The following is a 20,856-nucleotide window of genomic DNA, read 5'->3' as shown; positions in this document are numbered from 1 at the left end:
CTGTTTAGAGGTCTAATTTCTCCATCTAATTGTTGTTGGTTCAAAGTTACATCAAAGCGAGGATAAAAAGAGTGTTGTTTTTACTGCCATCGGTGAAACAGATTATTATGTACAGCTTGTAAAAAGATCCACTGAAAAGCTCACTCGTAGTTACCTGGGTTGAAAAGGACGATAGCTCGAAGGCACCCTAGTTCTGTCTTATCCATCTGCATATCCCGCATCTTAGACACCAGCTCAGTGAGCACTCTGCACAAAAGATACAAAAAAGTGGAGATAAAGAAATGCATGTTATATGTTATAGGCACCAATGAGATCATACAAAACGTTTCTCATTTTCTATAATTACGCTCAAATCAATCTAGAGATGAACACATGCATATTGTCACAGCTCTCGGATTTAAAAAAAAATAACTCGATTTACAGTACAGGCTATTCACAGTAAGAAAGTCACAGAGCAAACTGTGTGTAATCAGAAACCAGCAACCCCACTTATGTTTGTGTGTGCCAGCGTGTGACGTCACAAGAGGGAGTGTCAGCACATTCAGTCGCTGGTACTCCTCGCCCTTCTCTGACAAAGTCACACCCTCTGCATTTCGTCACCCAGCCACACCCCCACTCTCCTTTTCAGTGGAGTCAATAGTGACTCTAAACTCATTGTAATTCAATTTGCAACTCAAAACAACACAGAAAAAAAAGACTGAGGTGGTTATGATAATCTGTCTCATTTAAATGAGGAAGAGAGCGAGAAAGCGAGAGAGATTTAGATAAATAAACATTATCAGCTGTGTGTATCTTAAAGCACGCCACACTTATTACAGAAATGTAATATGTCCCGAGGCTGTGACTGCAGATTGTACAGAGGCTGGCACAGATATTGACAGATGACTCAAACACTGCTATGAAACCTACTGCCAGTTTTGTCTCTTGTTTAAGGATGATTCAACTGGCAAAACAACAGACACTCACTGGCAACTTCATTAGACATGCTCGCAGAATCAAATTCCAGGACAAGAGGTGTATCAAATTCTGTTTAAAAATGTTTCTGTTTTGTTCTGTTCCATATTTTGTTCCTCACTAAATAAAATATCCCAGATATTAGAAAGACCACCAGTTTGATGCAGGTTGCCATAGCAAACTACAATTATTAAGGCAGAATCTCGAACACAGCTCTTGTGTTGGATCTCATGAGATTGTGCGGGGGTACCTAATATTGTGAAACAGAATAAAGCAGCATGTCTCCATATTTAAGAAACCACAAGATGCAAATACTTTTGAGAATAAATCATCGAAAAACACCGCTGCTCAACAGATGCTGTAGTCGCCTGTTAGATATTAGCCTGTGACGGTTTGTTGAAACCTGAAACATCAACAACAGTCACCAGGGGGGTTCCTTCACCGCAAGTGATTTGGAATTGCATGGATTTTTTTTTTTTTCCATGCCCTTTAGCGTTGGGTCACATAATGAATTCTTCTGACACTTTATGAACAACAAATAGTTTTGATTGTTATGCTTTAGATTCATATGTTGTGTGAATAGAAACATTACCAAACCAATTAAAATACATAATTAAAAACGTGAAAGTAAAAAAAAAAAAAGGAAAACAACAATAGTCAGTGCAGCCTCTAGTAAAACATAAAAACAATATAACACACAGGGCTCTATTTTTGTAGCCTGTGTACTTAGGGGTCGGCAATATAAATCTAAAGTTTCAGATTTTTTTTCACAAAAATTAGATTTCGTTTTCAATCAAATTTTTCCCCTTCGCTTACAGAAAAACAAAATGACAATCACATTATTTGAAACACGTTAATTCCCCCCCCCCTTATGGGATTTGTTTTATTTTTCCTTATATTAAACCACACTTGAAACTGTCTTCCAGAGAAATATATTTCCATCCATCCATCCATTTTCTGAGCTGCTTCTCCTCACTAGGGTCGCGGGCGTGCTGGAGCCTATCCCAGCTGTCATCGGGCAGGAGGCGGGGTACACCCTGAACTGGTTGCCAGCCAATCGCAGGGCACATACAAACAAACAACCATTCGCACTCACATTCACACCTACGGGCAATTTAGAGTCTCCAATTAATGCATGTTTTTGGGATGTGGGAGGAAACCGGAGTGCCCGGAGAAAACCCACGCAGGCACGGGGAGAACATGCAAACTCCACACAGGCGGGGCCGAGGATTGAACCCAGGTCCTCAGAACTGTGAGACTGACGCTCTAACCAGTTGTCCACCGTGCCACCAGAAATATATTTATTTTATAAATTTTTTCTTTACATATAAAGACACGTGACCACTGCGATGACCACAATAATAGTATATCTTTCTTGAGTGTATGTCGATGGCACTAATGTGGGACAGTAACCCCAATTTCGTTGTACATTTTGCCCTAACAATAATATACAGAACAATAAAGATCGGGTTGTTCGGTCGTACGACAAGTGTCAGAGTTTGGTCTGCATTGCCGGCAGTAAGTCGGATTCGTTTCCGGTGAGGGTTGGATACCGCTAAGGCGGCCCTTTGTCACCGATCCTGTTCGTAACTTTTATGGACAGAATTTCTAGGAGCAGCCGAGGCGTAGAGGGGGTCCGGTTTTGTGGACTCAGTATTGCATCTATGCTATTTGCAGTTGATGTGGTTCTGTTGGCTTCATCAAGCCTTGATCTCTAACTCTCACTTGAGCGTGTCGCAGCAGAGTGTGAAGCGGGTGGGATGAAAATCAGCACCTCCAAATCTGAGACCATGGTCTTCAGTCAGGGTGGCGTGCCCTCTCCAGGTCGGGAATGAGATCCTGCTCCCAATTGGAGGAGTTCAATTTTCTTGGGGTCTTGTTCACGAGTCAGGGAAAAATGGGATGGGAGATCAACAGGTGGATCGGTGCAGCGTCTGCAATGATGTGGACTTTGTATCGGTCCGTTGTGGTGAAAAAGGAGCTGAGCCAAAAGGTGAACCTCTCAATTTACCGGTCGATGTACGTTCCTACCTTCACATATGGTCACGAGCTGTGGGTCGACAGAAAAAGGTCCCGAAATGAATTTCCGTCACAGGGTGTCCGGGCTCTCCCTCAGAGATAGCTCGGTCATCTGGGAGGGCCTCAGAGTCGAGCAGCTGCTCCTCCACATTGAGAGGAGCTAAATGAGGTGGCTCTGGCATCTGATGAGGATGCCTCCTGTACGCCTCCCTGGTGAGGTGTTCTGGGCATGTCCCACTGGAAGGAGACCCCGGGGACAACCCAGGACACGCTGGGGAGATTATGTCTCCCGGCTGGCCTGGGAACGACTCGGGATCCCCCCCGGAAGAGATGGATGAAGTGGCTGGGGAGAGGGAAGACTGTGCTTCCCTGCTAAAGCTACTGCCCCCACGACTCGACATCGGATAAGCGGAAGAAAATGGATGGATGGCTGGATGGATGGATGGACACAATAAAGATTCTAATTCTAATAATGTGAAAATAAGTGCCTCCTCATAAAAAAATTTCTTTTGTCAAAACATGCTGCAATTCAACAAAATGAGCCGCCAGACTGCATGACTGCATGCAAGCTGGTCCATATGTTGTTGAATATTTTGCCAAATTCTAATTGTACAGCCTCAGGAGTGTTCGACTTCAGGTTCCACAGTTTTTTTTGTGATGTGGTAATACTCAAAAACATTCAATATATGATGACTAGGACTACACTGCAACCTAAATCAAAGCATACTGCCTGCCAGTGACATTTTCTTTCAGGAAATTTCATATCACCAAACATGATGCAGCTCATAAATAAGCAAATGAAATGCATGCTTCAATTTGTACAAGGCAAAACTCCCACAGACCTGTCAAAGATGGCTCCCACTCCGGCACTATGGGCGCTGTTGCGGTGGACGTGCAGCCCGGTGGCCAACAGAATCCCGTCTTTAACGGCTATCGAACGGTGCGAAAATGACGCAATGAGGAGTTCATTCCAACCTGGGGAAAAGATGTTGAGAGGGATTGAGGAAAAGTGTGAAGTAAGGGAAGAAAACAAGCAAATTCTGGTACAAAAGTTCACAGTACCTTCAGGCTAAATGAAACTGACAACAAAGGGCGGGTGTGGGGGGAGAACTGCAATGATTCAATTAAGCTGCGTGGTGAAAGCGTTCAGGGTTCTCAAGCACCGGCATTGGGTTATTACTAAGACATTGGATTCATACTTTCTGAAGAGACAGGCGTGTAAAAGGGATGAACTGTGGCTGCCAACATGATAAAGACAACAGGCTTGATGTGCCAAAGCAGGGGCTTGACACCAAGAGCAGCAAAGACACAAGACACTGATCTTTGAGTGACAGGGCTCCTTTAACAGTTCTGCCTGGCAACACTCGCCTCTTCTCCCTTGAGTTGCGTTCGGTATGAGAGGAGCCGGGTTTCTTTTATCTGTGATACAGCAGAACTAAAGAGGTTATTTATAGAAAACCTGAGAGCCGGGAGGAGACGAGCTCTCTGGAATAATGTCTCTCTCACTCTCTCTGCTGAGCTGAAGTCTCTCCATCACTCGTGTGTGTGTACAGAATAACAACTGATAGGAGGATGCTTTTTGATTTCAGGGGTGTGTAATAGCATTTCTTTTCCTCAAGGTGGATTAAGAATATAATGGTGTAATTTGGAGCGACAGGCAGCCAACAGGGGTAATGTGTTGGGAGACCCTGAAAGACCCTCCTGCATGTGATGTTGGCGAATGGAATAGAAATGACAGACAATTCACACTGCTTGAGCGTCTCTACAAATATCAGACACAAAGTATTCCGTTTGCCTCTTGTTTAGTCACAGGGCACTGAGCGCAACACATGGCTGTGATCAGTTCTAGAACATTACCCATTAATTGGCTGCACATCTGCTATATGAAGTGGTATTCAGACAGCAGTAGTAATATGGCCTGTCCAACTCATCCAGCTGTGGCCTTTAAAGCATGGCAGATGAAACAAAATGTGACAAGAAGTCATCCAATCAGATATACTGTATTACCCCCTGATTAATTTGCCTCCAAAGTTGCTGAAACTTTAGAAAAAACTAACCCCTCCCTTTTTATTTGTGGAGTAAATAAATAAGATGGTGGTTTCCGTGATTGTAACACACATTTGAAACACACATTGGTCTTCCTGACTACCTGGGGAAGGTTTCTGTGGTCAAAATGCAACTCATGCTGATGATTCAACCCCAACCCTCATTGATGAAAAATGTGTCCAAGACTTTCGTCCATCATGTGTCTATGAATTATAACAAATTATATTATGTCCTTATTTTTAAATCTAATTAGAACACTAGTCATTGTGGATTATCTGGTTGGTTCAGGCATAGCATTTGAGTCCATTTTTAACAGACCTGCTCGTAGAAGGATGACCTGGTCGTCCAGTGGCAGCTCAGAGAAGTGGGGAATCCTCTTGGCCCACTCAACCAACGTAAAGAGCTGTTTGTCAGCAGCCTGACAGATGTTTGTCACCGGGTCGTTGGGCTGCAAGGAAGGAAAGACAGAAGAACATAAATTAGGTATTTACATTGTGTGTTTACTTATGTATTATCACTCTGATAAATGTGAACAATTCTATGAATAAAAGAATCTTAAGAGGAGAAACAAGAACACCAAAAACACAGTTGGAACCTCCAAAGTCGGACAAATTGGAGTTAAACCAAACTTTTCAGGAAAAATATGCCTTAAAAGTTAAACAAACGTTGAGCACTTATCAGATCATTTTTGTTTGTTTTGACTGTACACATGCATGAGTGATAAGAATGTTCACATATTTAAAACATTGCCTTTAAAATTAATACAAGTCACTTGATGTTCCAGATTGACTCCGGAACAAACTAATTTGTAAAACTGCGTCACAGAGTGGATTGTGTTCAATTTTGGAGGTTCCGCTGTGTTGCCGTTTCCCAGTGCATGGAGTAAATATACGTATATTGCATATGAAACATATTAGATCACATTGTCTTATTTGTCTTAGATACCACTCCTCTTCATTAAAAGCTTTAATGCGAACCCTTTAATTTTCAGTGAGCTTTTGACGTTTTACCCTTTTGATCACGAATGAGGAATTTCAAACTGATTTCAACACATTTGAGTTGGCTCACTGGACTTCTATGAGAAGTTAGAACTTAATCAAGCATAACATTAAACCATTAAAACTTTTTTTTCTTTTAGGAATGCCAACAGAAGTAAATAACAATATTGACAACAACAAGCATTAAAATATTACTTCAATTAAAGAGCTTTCATATATTGGTGTATTAACCATTACAGAACCATACAAAAATTACATTGGGGATAACCATTGCTGTCGAATTTATGGGCAGCTGTGGGATAAACCTTACATTTGTCTAATTAATTTGTTAAGCACTATTTTTGTACTATACTATACTACTACTATACTACACTACAATATACTATAGCATTACATACTACTACTATACTATACTACGATATACTATAGTACTATATACTACGATGTACTATACCACTACACTGCAGAAAAATACTTTTACTGAGCAGACTTCTTTTTTTGTGTGGCTCTTTTAGCAGACACAAAGCAGCTGTTTTGGACAGCGAGTGGAGCTCAAGAGGCCCCAGCTGACATTTCAACACAGTGCTAAGGAGCTTTAATGTGACTTCAGATCCAAAGTGGTCATGGCCACAATGCCTCCACTGTTTTTTTATACATCCTTTACATATTGTTAATGTCACCATTTTAGCTGTAGAAAATTAGATATTGACAGAAGATAAAACCATGCAGTTCTTTGAAGTGGGATGGATAAAGGGCATACCGCCTTGTCCCTTTAGCTTGCAAAATAGGAACACCGGCTAGTTTCTATGTGAAATAAAATGCCCTAATGAATCAACCAGGAAAGGTCATCTATTGATTTTACTTCATGAGAGCCACTCAAGCCATGAGGGGAGATGAGCATAAAAGCTTGGAGAAAGGATCACGCAGATGAACACAGCTATTATTTTTCAAGACACTGAGCAGACTTTTATTAAGCCTTGCATCACGTTGGGAGCGAAATGATTAAATGACATTCACGCAAAACAGGGAGAATGATCTGCTGTTATGACAGCAAACGCCATCAAATGTAAAGAAGTATTGAGATGTACATTAATTTGCTTAAATTGTTCTGGCTAAACTGCACAGATAAAATGGGGGGCGGCGCAAAGTTGACCTTCTGAGCCTCTATCCTATCAGAACCATAAGCGGCAGGACTCCACCTGTGTGTAAGGGTATTTTCGGTCTGTATAAAAGCTTTGGGCAGCTATATGACGGCATGTGACAATTTTTTTTACATGATGCCTGTGTTAAAGGTTCTTATATCTACATGCTATTCATTTTTGTAAATAACACACACTATATACAGTAGCAGACCTGGGCCCGCGGGTCACATCTGACCCTTCCAAAGTCTCTGACCGGTACCTTCTGTAGTCAAAATAAGATGCGAAATATGCATAGTGGGCGGCACGGTGTCCGACTGGTTAGAGCGTCAGCCTCACAGTTCTGAGGACCCGGGTTCAATCCCTGGCCCCGCCTGTGTAGAGTTTGCATGTCCTCTCTGTGCCTGCGTGGGTTTTCTCCGGGCACTCCGGTTTCCTCCCACATCCCAAAAACATGCATTAATTGGAGACTCTAAATTGCCCGTAGGCATGACTGTGAGTGCGAACGGTTGTTTGTTTCTATGTGCCCTGCGATTGGCTGGCAACCAGTTCAGGGTGTACCCCGCCTCCTGCCCGATGACAGCTGGGATAGGCTCAAGTACGCCCGAGACCCTAGTGAGGAGAAGCGGCTCAGATAATGGATGGATGGATGGATATGCATAGTGTGTTTATTTTGGGAGAGGTGATTATATTTTGAAAACTTCTGCGCATCCGGGAGAAATGTCAGGGTCGTTTTGTGCGTTTGCGTATGGGGGTGTTACAAGCAAGCATGAGCAAGAGCTGTGTGTCTGAAAGCGATGACTTGTGTCCTCATGTTAGCAACATTTTCATTTCCTGCATGGTGGAGGGAAGAGGGGGATTTGCCCTGATAATGAACCCAACGAGGAAAAGCTAATGTCAGTTAGCTACTGGTGCTCAAAAAGTTAGCACAATTTTCAAATGTTTTTTAAATTAATGCACACTGTTTTTGTTATGTTAAGTTTGACAGCTTTCAGAACTAACTGAATTGTGAAACCACCTTGAGTTGAACTATACCCAGTAAAGTTAGAAATACAGAAATGTCAAATGCCCTGTGACAATGAATAATTAGGACTAAAGGGGAATTAAGGGGCCTACTATAATTATGCCCACATAGCGTATTTATCCATCCATCCATTTTCCGAGCCGCTTCTCCTCACTAGGGTCACGGGCGTGCTCGAGCCTATCCCAGCTATCATCGGGCAGGAGGCGGGTGACACCCTGAACTGGTTGCCAGCCAATCTAGTGTATTTATGTGTACGTTATATGAGTGACTTTTGATCAAAGTCAAGTGCGTCTCCTCTGAAAGCATCTGAAGTTTCAAAAATGATACAAGGAATGCCTGCCCGAAAGTGTTAATCAGAAAATGTTCAGAGGCTTTGTTCTTTGACCAAAAGGGAATGTATGTATTATACAGTGCTGAGATTGTAATGCAACACAGACCCAGCATGCCTGGCTAACTAAAATGTAAATCCACTCGAGCAGGGGATTGACAATCCCAAGTGCTTGTGCCAATCTGTAATGAGTGATCTGCTGCCATCCTACGAATACAAATACTTGATATGAATCTCTGTAAACAAAGACTGAGCACACGCTTTTGTGTATAATTCAAATGAGGTAAGTATGCTTAAGTTCTAAGTATCCCCGTGTGAACTCGCATACGAACATAATCGGCATAACCTCCTCAGTTTCTTCCTCCAAAGCCTGTTGATCGATTCTAAAAGCTTGGCGGATCCACACTATCAACTGCACCTCTCAAGAGGAGATTAGTTCAGGATGAAGGAGAAAGCGTCCCTCCACTCACGTCCTCCTTTTGTAACAAACGGACCAGAGACATCTCTGTCTGTCCTCCGTGTTCCCTCCCTTCGGTGTGAAACTCACACTGACTGCTGAGTATCACAGAGATGCAGGGGAAACAAGAAAAAAAAGTTAGAGCAGACACAAAGAAGACACTCTTGGAAAATGAAAGTAGTGTCGTATTCTTCAGTGGGAGAGTGAATACTGGCAACTCATGAATATTACAGCGTCTGATCTCCTTGGGAGATGTGGACGGTGTAGTTGGGCATGACGGATATCGTGAGACGCTCTTCCTCTCAAAAGCACATAAACAAATCAGCTAATTCATTGTAAAAGGCCAGACCCAGTGGAAACAAAAGACAAACACAATGTTTCTTAACAGTGCAACACAGTTGAACTTCACCTCTTACACAAGTCCCGGAGTTCTCGTTAAACACGGCAAGCCTCATGAATGTTGCATGACTATCTTAGCAGTATTTACACTGACCCGGTTTCTTTGCTTCTGATTGTGGAGATGACAGAGGAGTTTTCCTGCACCAATCCTCAGGTATCACATTACTATACTCACTGTTCAATTCTCCAAGCAGCCTTTAGGATGTTATCTGGTCACAATGGAGGGACACCGTTGCGAGCTGTGAGGGGAAAACCTCCAAGAAGCCACAATTTCACTGTGTCACAAAGTGACAAACAATATGTCAAAATTTAATTACTGGAAAAACTGTTAAATACAACTATAACTAGCAAGGTTGTTCATCAGAGGAAGTTAACAGTAAAACGGGAGACGCACGTTCGCCTATGAAAATGTCATCGCTTGAGGAGGAAGATTTTCCTTTCAATTTTTCATTATTCTGCTTGAACCAGCCAATAAGAGCGTGACAACAGGAAGGAAATTGGATGCTCACACATCAGCATGGAAATGAATTACTCAAGTGAAGTGTCCCACTTTTTGTTTTTTAAACTCATACGTCAGGAGTGGGGATGAATCATCAGGTAATTATCATTTAATAACAACACCTCCTGCCTATATTTTTATGAGGGATAAGCAACTAAAGCTCTATATAAATATGAGCATAGACATTTGAGAGCACCCATCCAAAATAAAGTCAAGGATCCCCTCCAAAAAGAAAAAAACAAAAAACACCTGCTGGATTAGGTAACTAAAACCTTAAAGAAGAGACTTCTCCTTATCTGACTGAGCGCACATCACTAACGCATGTTTACCTTCTGTTCTAGGTCACCATGAGATAAACACTTTATTCAGCTTGGCCAGACCCCAGCCATTAGACGGTGGTGGTGGCCCATTCATGGCACTCAAGGCCCGGGCCCTGTGATTGATTACAGCACGGGGCAGTGCTTCTCAATGGAGACCTTGCGGGGGGGTCGAGAGGCAGGGAATGTGACTTGAGAGAAGAGGAGTCCTTTTGGTCAAGACAGCCTGCAAGGCAGTTATTCTGCTAACATCTTAGGTCACAGTTTGGTTAAGTGGACTGTTATCCAAAATTGTTATCCCAGAGGTATCTAACCATGCCTTTTTTAAGTACAGCAGAGCCTCAAAGAGCTTTTCTTTTTGTTTCCACTGCTGTCATGTCACTGAACACAAAAAGCAACATACAGATACATTTTATTAATTAATCACAATACAATAAAATACACTGGAACCTCATAATTTGAATGTCCCTGAGACCATACTATTAAGAGTTCAATCCAATCGGCCCACCCCCCCATCCTCCGACCCCAAGATTTATTCAATAAGAAGAAAAAGCGTCAACAAGCTATTTAAAGAAGAAACAAGTATACATTACGTGAATGGGATTCAACTTCAAAGCTTTAAAGACTCCTGTATCACCAAATGCTTTGGTAAGGTGTACCGCAATTTCTCGTGTATAATGCGCACCCATGTATAATACACCCCCCCAAAACTGGCCTCAAAATTCTGGAAAACCCTTCTACCCATGTATAATGCATTTTTACAATGCATGATATTGCTTCACCCATATGATCAAAACATTAAGTATTATCTGTATTTTGTTAGTTTTTTTCAAATAATTATTCTGAAGTTAAGCACTTTATTTGAACATGTAATACTTTCTTTTTATTTATTTGCTCTCATTTTGAAATTCACAGCCCTACTTTTATTTAGTCAATGAGAAAACACACAGTTGTGCTCATATGTTTGATTATGAAATTACGGTATATTATCTTTTAATTTTAACTGCAGTCAAGCGGTTGTTGAGGCCCTTTTTTTATTTTTATTTTTTACTGCAGGAACTACAGAACCAAAAACTTTGTGTTCCAACCACGGGACTTCTAACCCTCTGAAAAAAAAACAGTTTCTGGTAATTCTTCTAGAGTGCATGAAGACCCTGCTACGGAGTATTACTGTTGAGAGGTCCAGGAAGGTTTTCCTTCGAGACGGAGTCCGCAACGCTGAAGATTTCTGATGGCATGACTACTCGCTGGATTTTATTTCAGATGCCACGCTTGAAAAATATCGAGCTTTTTTAGTATTTTCAACTGTAATTTGACTTATGCATCATGCTATGTAATGTGGGCTCCCACACAGGATAACTAGTTTTACAAATCAGAATATGTTATTGATAACAGAGGTAACTGCTGTAATTTATATTAACTTGTCATTGGATTTTTGTATTTTTATTATTTTGTTTACCGGAACCTACATTGTCGCTGTTGTGCAGTTACTTCTGCTGAGTCATCAACCAGAAATACATAAATGTTCCTCTTTTGCTGTGTGAACGCAAACCAACAATGGACCACAAGAACCTTGCATACCACCAATTTTAGTGGAGAAAGGCCTAAACACACTCAGTGAATGAGTGAGTAAGAGTGTCTGAGCTGACACCCTAACGTCAATGTTCATCTACCACATGTCTATCTGGCCACCTAAAATAGCTCCATTTACTCACATAACAGCCTTCACATCTCCACTTTCACTTCACAGGACATTGCCCTCCTCTGAAGCAGACGATTCCCAGAAGAAGCCCTCCGCTCTGGCTCTCTCCTCCCACCGTCTTCTTCAGCCTCACCTTTCCTCTCTCCTTCACTCTCGCCCTCCTTAGGCTGCTGCACAACTTCAATGTTTCTTATGCTCCAGCAGAATTCCTGAGAAGCGGAGACTATGTGGGGATGCTTTCAAGAACAGTCTGCCTGTTGTATTATTCATCACTTTTCGTCTTCACTGTGTCAAAGACAGCCCACATGGCCAGCTGTTGCAGAGGGGATACGGGGGGTGACTGGCAACGAGGGGAGCTCGTGCAAGGTGAGCAAGGAGAATGCTCCTGATCACAAGCAAGCAGTCCTCATCAAAAGGGCAGGAGGCACTCACACCAAAGGACAAATCAGCAACATCTTTAACAGCAGATGTCAGGATGCTAATGGACTTTCTGACTTAACAAAAAACAACCACCAATCCTTGACAATCATTTTGCAACCTACTGTATGATCAAAACATCATCTGTTTTAAGCGAAGACAAGGTGCAAAAAGAATGTAAGTGTAGACCTGGCAGTGCATGGGAATTGGAAGGAACGCCTAACAAAAACAAAGCACATTAGTACAACTAATGTGGACTCCCAAAACACTCCAATACTTTTATAGATTGTCAGACCACAAAAACACATACTGCATGAACTGACAGGCCACATGATTTTTTACAGTTAAATGTTTTTTTTTTTTAATGGAATCGTGTCCCGTGGTACACTATATATACATTTTAGCGTAACAATACCCTCTCTATATAATAATAGCCATAATAATAGACACAGCGGGAGCCGCACCTGACCAAGTAAAAACAAAAATGTATTTGGTTTTAAAAACATAAACACGTGTGTAAAGATAATAAACCATGTGCTATTACCTGCTACATTAATTTATGAAACTCCACAACAACAACATTTAATAGTAGTTTTCTGTGAATATGGTACCGTGGTATGGCATGGCAGTGTTTCCCAACCATTAGCTAAGGTTTTCATTTTACAAAAGAAAAACCTCCCGGCGCACCACTAAACAAAAATGGGACAGAAAGTATGGTCTCCATTTACTCATAAATGGACTTAGTGTGAAATCTGGGCCTTTTTAAAAGCTGATATACAGTACTTGCAGGAAACCATGACTTACCTGTATTCTACTTTATGAATGGCAACAGGTGGATACACAGGTTTATTGTACAACCCCAATTCCAATGAAGTTGGGATGTTGTGTTAAACCTAAATAAAAACAGAATACAATGATTTGCAAATCATGTTCAACCAATATTTAATTAAATACACTACAAAGACAAGATATTTAATGTTCAACCTGTAAACCTTATTGTTTTTAGCAAATAATCATTAACTTGGAATTTTATGGCTGCAACACCTTCCAAAAAAGCTGGGACAGGTGGTAAAAAAGACTAAGAAAGTTAAGGAATGCTCATCAAACACCTGTTTGGAACATCCCACAGGTGAACAAGCTAATTGGGAACAGGTGGGTGCCATGATTGGGTATAAAAGGAGCTTCCCTGAATTGTTCAGTCATTCAGAAGCAAAGATGGGGTGAGGTTCACCTCTTTGTGAACAAGTGTGTGAGAAAATAGTCGAACAGTTTAAGGACAATGTTCCTCAACGTACATTTGTAAGGAATTGAGGGATTTCATCATCTACGGTCCATAATATCATCAAAAGGTTCAGAGAATATGGAGAAATCACTGCATGTAAGCGGCAAGGCCGAAAACCAACATTGAATGCCCGTGACCTTCGATCCCTCAGGTGGCACTGCATCAAAAACCGACATCAATGTGTATATATTATGTGTAAAGATATCACCACATGGGCTGTAGCTGTACATCAAGCAAGAATGGGAAATAATTCCACCTACAAAGCTTCAACAATTAGTGTCCGCAGTTCCCAAACGTTTATTAAATGTTGTTAAAAGAAAAGGTGATGTAACACAGTGGTAAACATGACCCTGTCCCAGCTTCTTTTGGAACGTGTTGATTATTTGCTAAAAACAATCAAGTTTATCAGTTTGAACATTAAATATCTTGTCTTTGTAGTGTATTCAATTAAATATAAGTTGAACATGATTTGCAAATCATTGTATTCTGTTTTTATTTATGTTTAACACAATGTCCCAACTTCATTGGAATTGGGGTTGTACCTTTTGCCATCTAATGGAAGAGTATTTCAGTATTGCACCTGTCACTATACGTCACTGGTATAGTGACAGGTGCAATACTGAAATACTCTTCCATTAGATGGCAAAAGGTACAACCCCAATTCCAATGAAGTTGGGACATTGTGTTAAACATAAATAAAAACAGAATACAATGATTTGCAAATCATGTAGATAGATAAATAATAATTTTCAGACATATTAAGTTTAATTGGATTATTTCCTGTGGCATCGCTGATGACTCTACCAGGTTGCCACGGAACATGGCTTGGGAAACACAGTGGTATGGTATGGTATGGTATGGTATGGAGACTGCACCGCAAAAAAAAAAAGAAAGAAAAGGAAAAAATGGAAAACTCACCGAACTGGATGGAACTCCAAGGTTGGTGTCGATGTAGGTTTCGGTTTTGGGTTCCACTGCCTGCTCGGCTTCCAGAATCTTCTCCACGGGCATGTCCTCATTGGCACAGCTGGTCGACTCCACCTCATTCTCATTCCTTTCCTTGGCTCGCTGGCGTTCCTCCTGAACGGCTGCATGTAATAACACTGGTTCCGGTCACTACTGCTGTTTATTATTTTATAATTTATTAAAAGAATAAATACATTGCCTGGTTAAAAAAATCATTTATTCATACACCCCTCCATTGACCCACTTTGACAATAGCAAAATTTCACAGTGGCAATGTGTTTATATATCTGCAGTTGCGTTTTTATTATTATTATTATTATTATTATTATTATTATTATTCGGCACGGTGGCCGGCTGGTTAGAGCGTCAGCCTCAAAGTTCTGAGGACCCAGGTTCAATCCCCGGCCCCGCCTGTGTGGAGTTTGCATGTTCTCCCCGTGCCTGCGTGGGTTTTCTCCGGGCACTCCGGTTTCCTCCCACATCCCAAAAATATGCATTAATTGGAGATTCTAAATTGCCCATAGGCATGACTGTGAGTGCGAATGGTTGTTTGTTTCTATGTGCCCTGCGATTGGCTGGCAACCAGTTCAGGGTGTACCCCGCCTCCTGCCCGATGACAGCTGGGATAGGCTCCAGCACGCCCGCGACCCTAGTGAGGAGAAGCGGCTCAGAAAATGGATGGATGGATGGATTATTATTATTATCATTCATCCGTCCATTTTCTATACCGCTTATTCTCACTAGGGTCCCGAGCGTGGTGGAGCCTATCCCAGCTGACTTTGGGCGAGAGGCAGGGTACACCCTGAACTGGTCGCCAGTTAATCCAGGGCACGTACAGTATAAAAAACGTGGAAGGAAACCGGAGTACCCGGAGAAAACCCACACAAGCACAGGGAGAACATGCAAACTCCACACAGGTGAGGCCGCATTTAAACCCAGGTCCTCAGAACTGTTAGACAGATGTGCTAAACAGTTGATCACCGTGCTGTCTATTATTATTATTATTATTATTAGTAGTAGTAGTAGTAGTATTACAGATACTGTCTTGACAATGGCCGAGTCAGACATCTGTGTAAAGTCTCAATAGGGTTATGATCTGGAGTTTGTGGTGACCAATAGTTTTAAGTGTCAAAAGGGATAGCACATTTCCACTATCAGGAAATAATGAAAAAAAAAAGGCTAACAGGATTATGAGATTCTGATTAACTCAATATTTAAACATTTGCGAGAAAAAGATGCAGTACTTTTTCCACGCTTCACAGCTTTTCACAGCTTCTTGGACACAATGTTACATACAAACTATGTGCAAACTTGAGTGTATCCAGTATCCCTGAACCCACAATGCAAGTAAAACACATCCAAGTGAGTTCAGTCATCAATAATTGCTTCAAAACCGTACAACACTTAAGAGCTACATTATCCACACAGCATTGTGGGAATGCTCAAGGACTTATCTCTTTCTTATCAAAGCAATGTGTTTTTCATGTGGTTCTCCATGCCAAACAGCTGGTGCCTTTTATTTACAAATCATTTATAAAGACATAAATAATGTACAGTCTGTCACTCATGTGTGGTCGCCAAACAGTCTCAAACTTCAGTACAACACAAATCAATGAAGTCTTTGTTTTGAACATCCTTTTTTTTTTTTTTTTACATGTCGCACACACTAACTGGTTAGAGCATAACTGTAGTGGTTCTGTCATCTGATTGGCTTGGCGAGGAGACACAGGAAATGGTTTGTGTGCTCAGCAGACACAGAGACTCACTGTGGCTAAGGGATGAAAAACCGCACGTCCATCCTTAAGTGGAGAGAGGAAAAGATGCATAAGTGTGTGTGCATATGTTTTGTCTTTTTTAAAGTATAATTTACTTAAGTCAAAATACCACATAAAAAAACGGCCTATTTCAAAGTTTATTCTGCATGGGTTGATAAAAGGTTTGAGACAAAATCATGTTGCATCATTGTGACTTTTGGCAATTTACAGTCAACTTGCATGCTTCCACACACACCTGGAAAAGTGACGTGCCGCACAAACACAACACACGCGTTGAGTTTGCAGAATGATCTGTTTTCAAACATTTCTGCGGTCATGATGAGGGGGTAGCAGTGGTTGTTCAAGGAGGAGAAGGAAAGGGGCCCCACTTTAGAGTATCTGCTGTCTGGCGGTGGAGGTCAGCCCAAGGGTAAAATACTTGTATTGGAGTCAGAGAGAGGTGAAGAGGGCTGAAATCATGTTAACTTTACTCTCCTCCTCCTCTCTCCTGAGTGCAAGAGTATAAATTTATATAATCCTGTTCCTCTTTCTGCGGATTCACTTTGCCTTTTGGACCACTACTGCCTTGTTCTGCAACTACTACCCTCAGGGTGTAGTAGGCGGTTTAGGCAGCACCGTGAGTCGGGGAAGTGACAGTAAATGATAATATCCTTGAAAGAGTCCTTCACTGGTGAAGGGTAGGCCAAGTAAAGGTCAAGGCCTTGTGAAAGTGTTTTAAACATTGAAGTCACACTTTCAGGTACATATGCTCTTGGTTAACACCCTTTAACATCTTTAATCATGGCCTCTTGCCATATGTGTTGTGTAATTGGTGCTTTCAATGTGCGAAACAACGCTGAACAGCACTACCGAGAGCGCTAATACTTTTAACACTCCCACGAGGTGTTAAAATTCACACCTTCATGTCTGTGAGCACCCCACCCCAATGCTCCTTGGTTTTATGTTTACTGGAATCTTTCATATCAGGTGATCTGTGTTTCAATTTTGAGTTCTGAATTCAGGTTACGAAAACACAAGCGTTTAGTACCATAGGTATACTGTGTACTAATTTCCAGTCCTCCCAGGCTTAGCAAACCTATAGTATCTTTGTCAGACTTTATCTTGTTGAATAAAATGCATCCCAGGACAGAAGCAGAAACCCTGCACACTGCTTGTCTTCCCGAAGAAAGTTCTTTTCAATACCCTTCATCAGTGTAAATGTGAGCTACTTTACAAATGAAGCACATCACGCAATCAATTTTGACTATTGGGTATTTCATAAGGTAAACAAACACAATGTAAGTGTTGATTGGGCGAAAAGCTGGTTCACACTAATGATAGCTGCTCCAAACCATTTCCAAGTTTCTAAGAATCAGCTGGGGCCATGATCGCAAAGAGCCAGTGGATGTAATAGAAGATGAGGTTCACACGCCTTCTTTTTTGTTTTCAAATCTCCAATCAACATAACATCTGTCCCTCAGTACAGCCTATTCTCATAAACTCCGTCCAGAGTTTCCATATACAGTAAGGCTGGGATTCTTCGGGTTGCAAAAGCAGAAATCAATAGTTTCCCAAAAGTATTACTTGAAGAAAAACCTTTTAATAGTAGAACCATTACATTCAGCTTATTGTGGCAAACGAGATAAAAGTCACTACAATATGATTTTATAAGCTCTTTAAGAAATTAAAAGGACATTATATAACTTTAATATCATATATTGTTTCAAATTTGTTTTCAATACTCTTTTCATTGTCTTTTATCTTGCATTCCTTCTCAGGACAAATAGTTTTGGATTAGCCAACTATTATTGGATTTCACCTTTGATTAGTCCTGCTGGAATCGAGTCAACCATGTGGTCAATTAAAGACTATTAAAAGGCAATGCGAACAATGCATGAAAATAGGCTGGTAGCAGGTGCGTAGTGTTCTCCAGGTTGAGTTGCAGCAGTTTTGACTCTGACAGGAATGACACTCCAAAAACACACACATGAAATGCCCATTTTATCAGTGGGTCTAGCGGCTAATAGCTCCGCAAATGCTTTTCTGATATACTGTATATGTGTCATATATTTTGAGCCAATTTAAAAAAAAAAAAAAAACGTATCACCATTATTGTTCCAGCAAGTTAACCTGGATTTACATTTTAATTCAAGTATAAATTACAATTATTCGATTTTTTTCAATAAAAAAGAAGTAGATTTAAGGTCAAAAGAAACGTCATATTGAAAAATGTTTTGTTTGTACCAACCACAGGTGTCAAACTCAAGGCCCGGGGGCCAGAACCGGCCCACCACATCATTTTTCTTTGGCCTGTGGGAGCAAATCGTGCGTCGACTTGAATGTTTCTTGCTTGAAGACCAATATTGCAAAATGTCTTGGCTTTTATTAACATTTACATATTGCAAGTATTTTTTGTTACCACGCCCCATTTTAAAATAAATATTGAATAATAGTTGAGCAAACATTTTTTTTGTGTGGCTTCTGATTTCTGATAATTAGTTATCCAGCAATAATGTCTATGTAATATATGAGGTGATCATGCATTTATATAGGTTCAAATTCCTAACGGCCCTCCGAGGGAAACAATAACTCTGATGTGGCCCGCGATAAAAATGAATTTGACACCCCAGGTCTAAACGATGCTCTACACTTTCTGAACAGTAATTTTTTTATTGGTATTTAATTTATGAGTACTACTGACATGACACTTGGACAATTTTGGTTGTTTTAAGGGTATAAAGTTCTTATTAGTTAAAGTAAGGGAGGGAGTACGTAAGTGTGACTATCCTCAACGGTATGTGCTGTACCTTCTCTCTTCATGCCCATGGCTAAACACTTTTGGTAGCGGCAGTATTGGCACCGATTCCTCTGGCGTTTGTCAATCACGCAGTCCTTGCTGTCACGACATGTATAGGTGAGGTCTTTGCGCACTGTCCTTTTGAAGAAACCTTTGCAGCCCTCACAGCTGTATACACCATAGTGTTTACCTGAGGAGAATGAGACAGACAGGTGTGGTTTGTCAATAGTACTGATATTTTCCTGACACATAAGCAACCCAATCAACACCAAAATAAAAGCCAATAATAACCACCACAGTAAAATGAAAAAAACAACATGTTCATTTAACAAGAGTTGGCAGTCGGAAAGAGCCTCCACGGATTTGTGTTGTGTTATGATAAGGAACATATTGGTTCTTCACTACTTTCAACATCCCCTCTTTGCTATTTATTGTACATCAACCGAATAAATTCTTCAGCTCAGTCTGATTCTTTGTTAGTCCTCTTCTGGTCAGATAACAAAGATAATAAAGAGCACCTCCAAGCACAGTGAAATGAAGCATGACTTGATATTAAGGATTTGATTGTTACCTTTGGTTCCATGTGGCATCAATTGCATAGGATGGCTTTTCAATTAATTAGATCAGTTTGGTATTCTGGCAGTGATCTTTTAATATTTATCCTCTGAAAATATTACACACCTTTCCAAGATACCTCCAGCGAGTTAATAGTACACAGGTTAAATGTTCATGTGGTTAAAGTGACCAAGTGATAAGGTTAGACTACAAAAACCTTCCAGTTATTCTAGACCAGGAGTGTCCAAGCTTTTTTTCCCCCCCAAGGGCCACATACAGAAAAATCTAACGATGCAAGGGCCACTTTGACATTCTTTATTTTTAATTTATTTATCATGCTAAAACCAATCCATCATTGTAAGTAAAGATTTAAGAAGTAATTCTACAGTGTTTACAAATATTATATATCCATCCATCCATTTTCTGAGCCGCTTCTCCTCACTAGGGTCGCGGGCGTGCTGGAGCCTATCCCAACTATCATCGGGCAGGAGGCGGGGTACACCCTGAACTGGTTTCTAGCCAATCGCAGGGCAAAATATTATATATATTTGTTTAAAAAAACAACTAGATGATAAAGCAAAAAGTCAAGACTTTTTCAGAATTTTTGGGCGGACAGCGGCCCTGTATCCCACTACCAGTGGCGGTTTCTGGGATGTGTGATATGTGCAGCTGTACAGAGTGGCATTTCCAGCGGGGGTGCTTTAAGGGGGGTCTTGCAAAGCGTGCCATTCAAGTTAGCACCAATCAGAATCAAAACCAGAGCAATCTGTACTAAGCTGACCTTGACACGTAGCAGAAATTGGAGCAAACAATTTCAAAACAACTCTAAATTAATATGGGACTCAACACGTAAACCAAAAGGCATTCTTTGTGCACACTTAAATATACGAAGCATTTTAACGAAAAGTGATCAGGTCAATCACCTTCTCACTGACTCAAATATTGACTTCCTCTGCCTATCTGAGACATGGCTCCATGAATCTTCGCCCTCAGCAATACTATCTGTACCTGGTTATAAAATGTTTAGAAACGACAGACAGGGTTCTAAGGGAGGAGGTGTTATGATTTATGCCAAGGACACTTTTAATTGTAATGAAATACATGTTACAGATGAGAATGGATTAGAATTTCTTGGACTAACTGTTTCTTTGTCACAACAAATGTCTTTTATTCTTGTAGTTATTTATAGGCCTCCCTCATCAA

At 40.9% G+C, this 20,856-nt stretch overlaps 1 protein-coding gene across 10 annotated transcripts in view; it reads right to left on the bottom strand.

The window, feature by feature from the left end:
• Positions 1–20,856, bottom strand: part of rxraa (retinoid X receptor, alpha a) — a 115,464-nt gene that overhangs the window by 7,252 nt on the left and 87,356 nt on the right. For 6 of the 10 annotated variants that reach the window (XM_061799008.1, XM_061799017.1, XM_061799009.1 and 3 more), the window contains 6 exons: positions 19,109–19,288; positions 16,314–16,346; positions 14,500–14,669; positions 5,338–5,467; positions 3,816–3,948; positions 155–246 (listed from right to left, as the gene is read on the bottom strand). In XM_061799008.1, the coding sequence (XP_061654992.1) occupies positions 155–246; positions 3,816–3,948; positions 5,338–5,467; positions 14,500–14,669; positions 16,314–16,346; positions 19,109–19,288 (738 nt within the window). Of the gene's footprint in view, positions 1–154; positions 247–3,815; positions 3,949–5,337; positions 5,468–14,499; positions 14,685–16,313; positions 16,347–19,108; positions 19,289–20,856 lie in introns of all 10 variants that reach the window. The other 4 variants (XM_061799010.1, XM_061799011.1, XM_061799014.1 and 1 more) reach the window with 2 other exon arrangements.

The sequence above is a fragment of the Phyllopteryx taeniolatus genome, chromosome 15, assembly GCF_024500385.1.
Source record: "Phyllopteryx taeniolatus isolate TA_2022b chromosome 15, UOR_Ptae_1.2, whole genome shotgun sequence".
NCBI classification, from domain to species: Eukaryota; Metazoa; Chordata; class Actinopteri; order Syngnathiformes; family Syngnathidae; genus Phyllopteryx; species Phyllopteryx taeniolatus.
The sequence above is the reverse complement of the archived record's forward strand: the minus strand, read 5'-3'. Positions and strand labels throughout refer to the sequence as shown.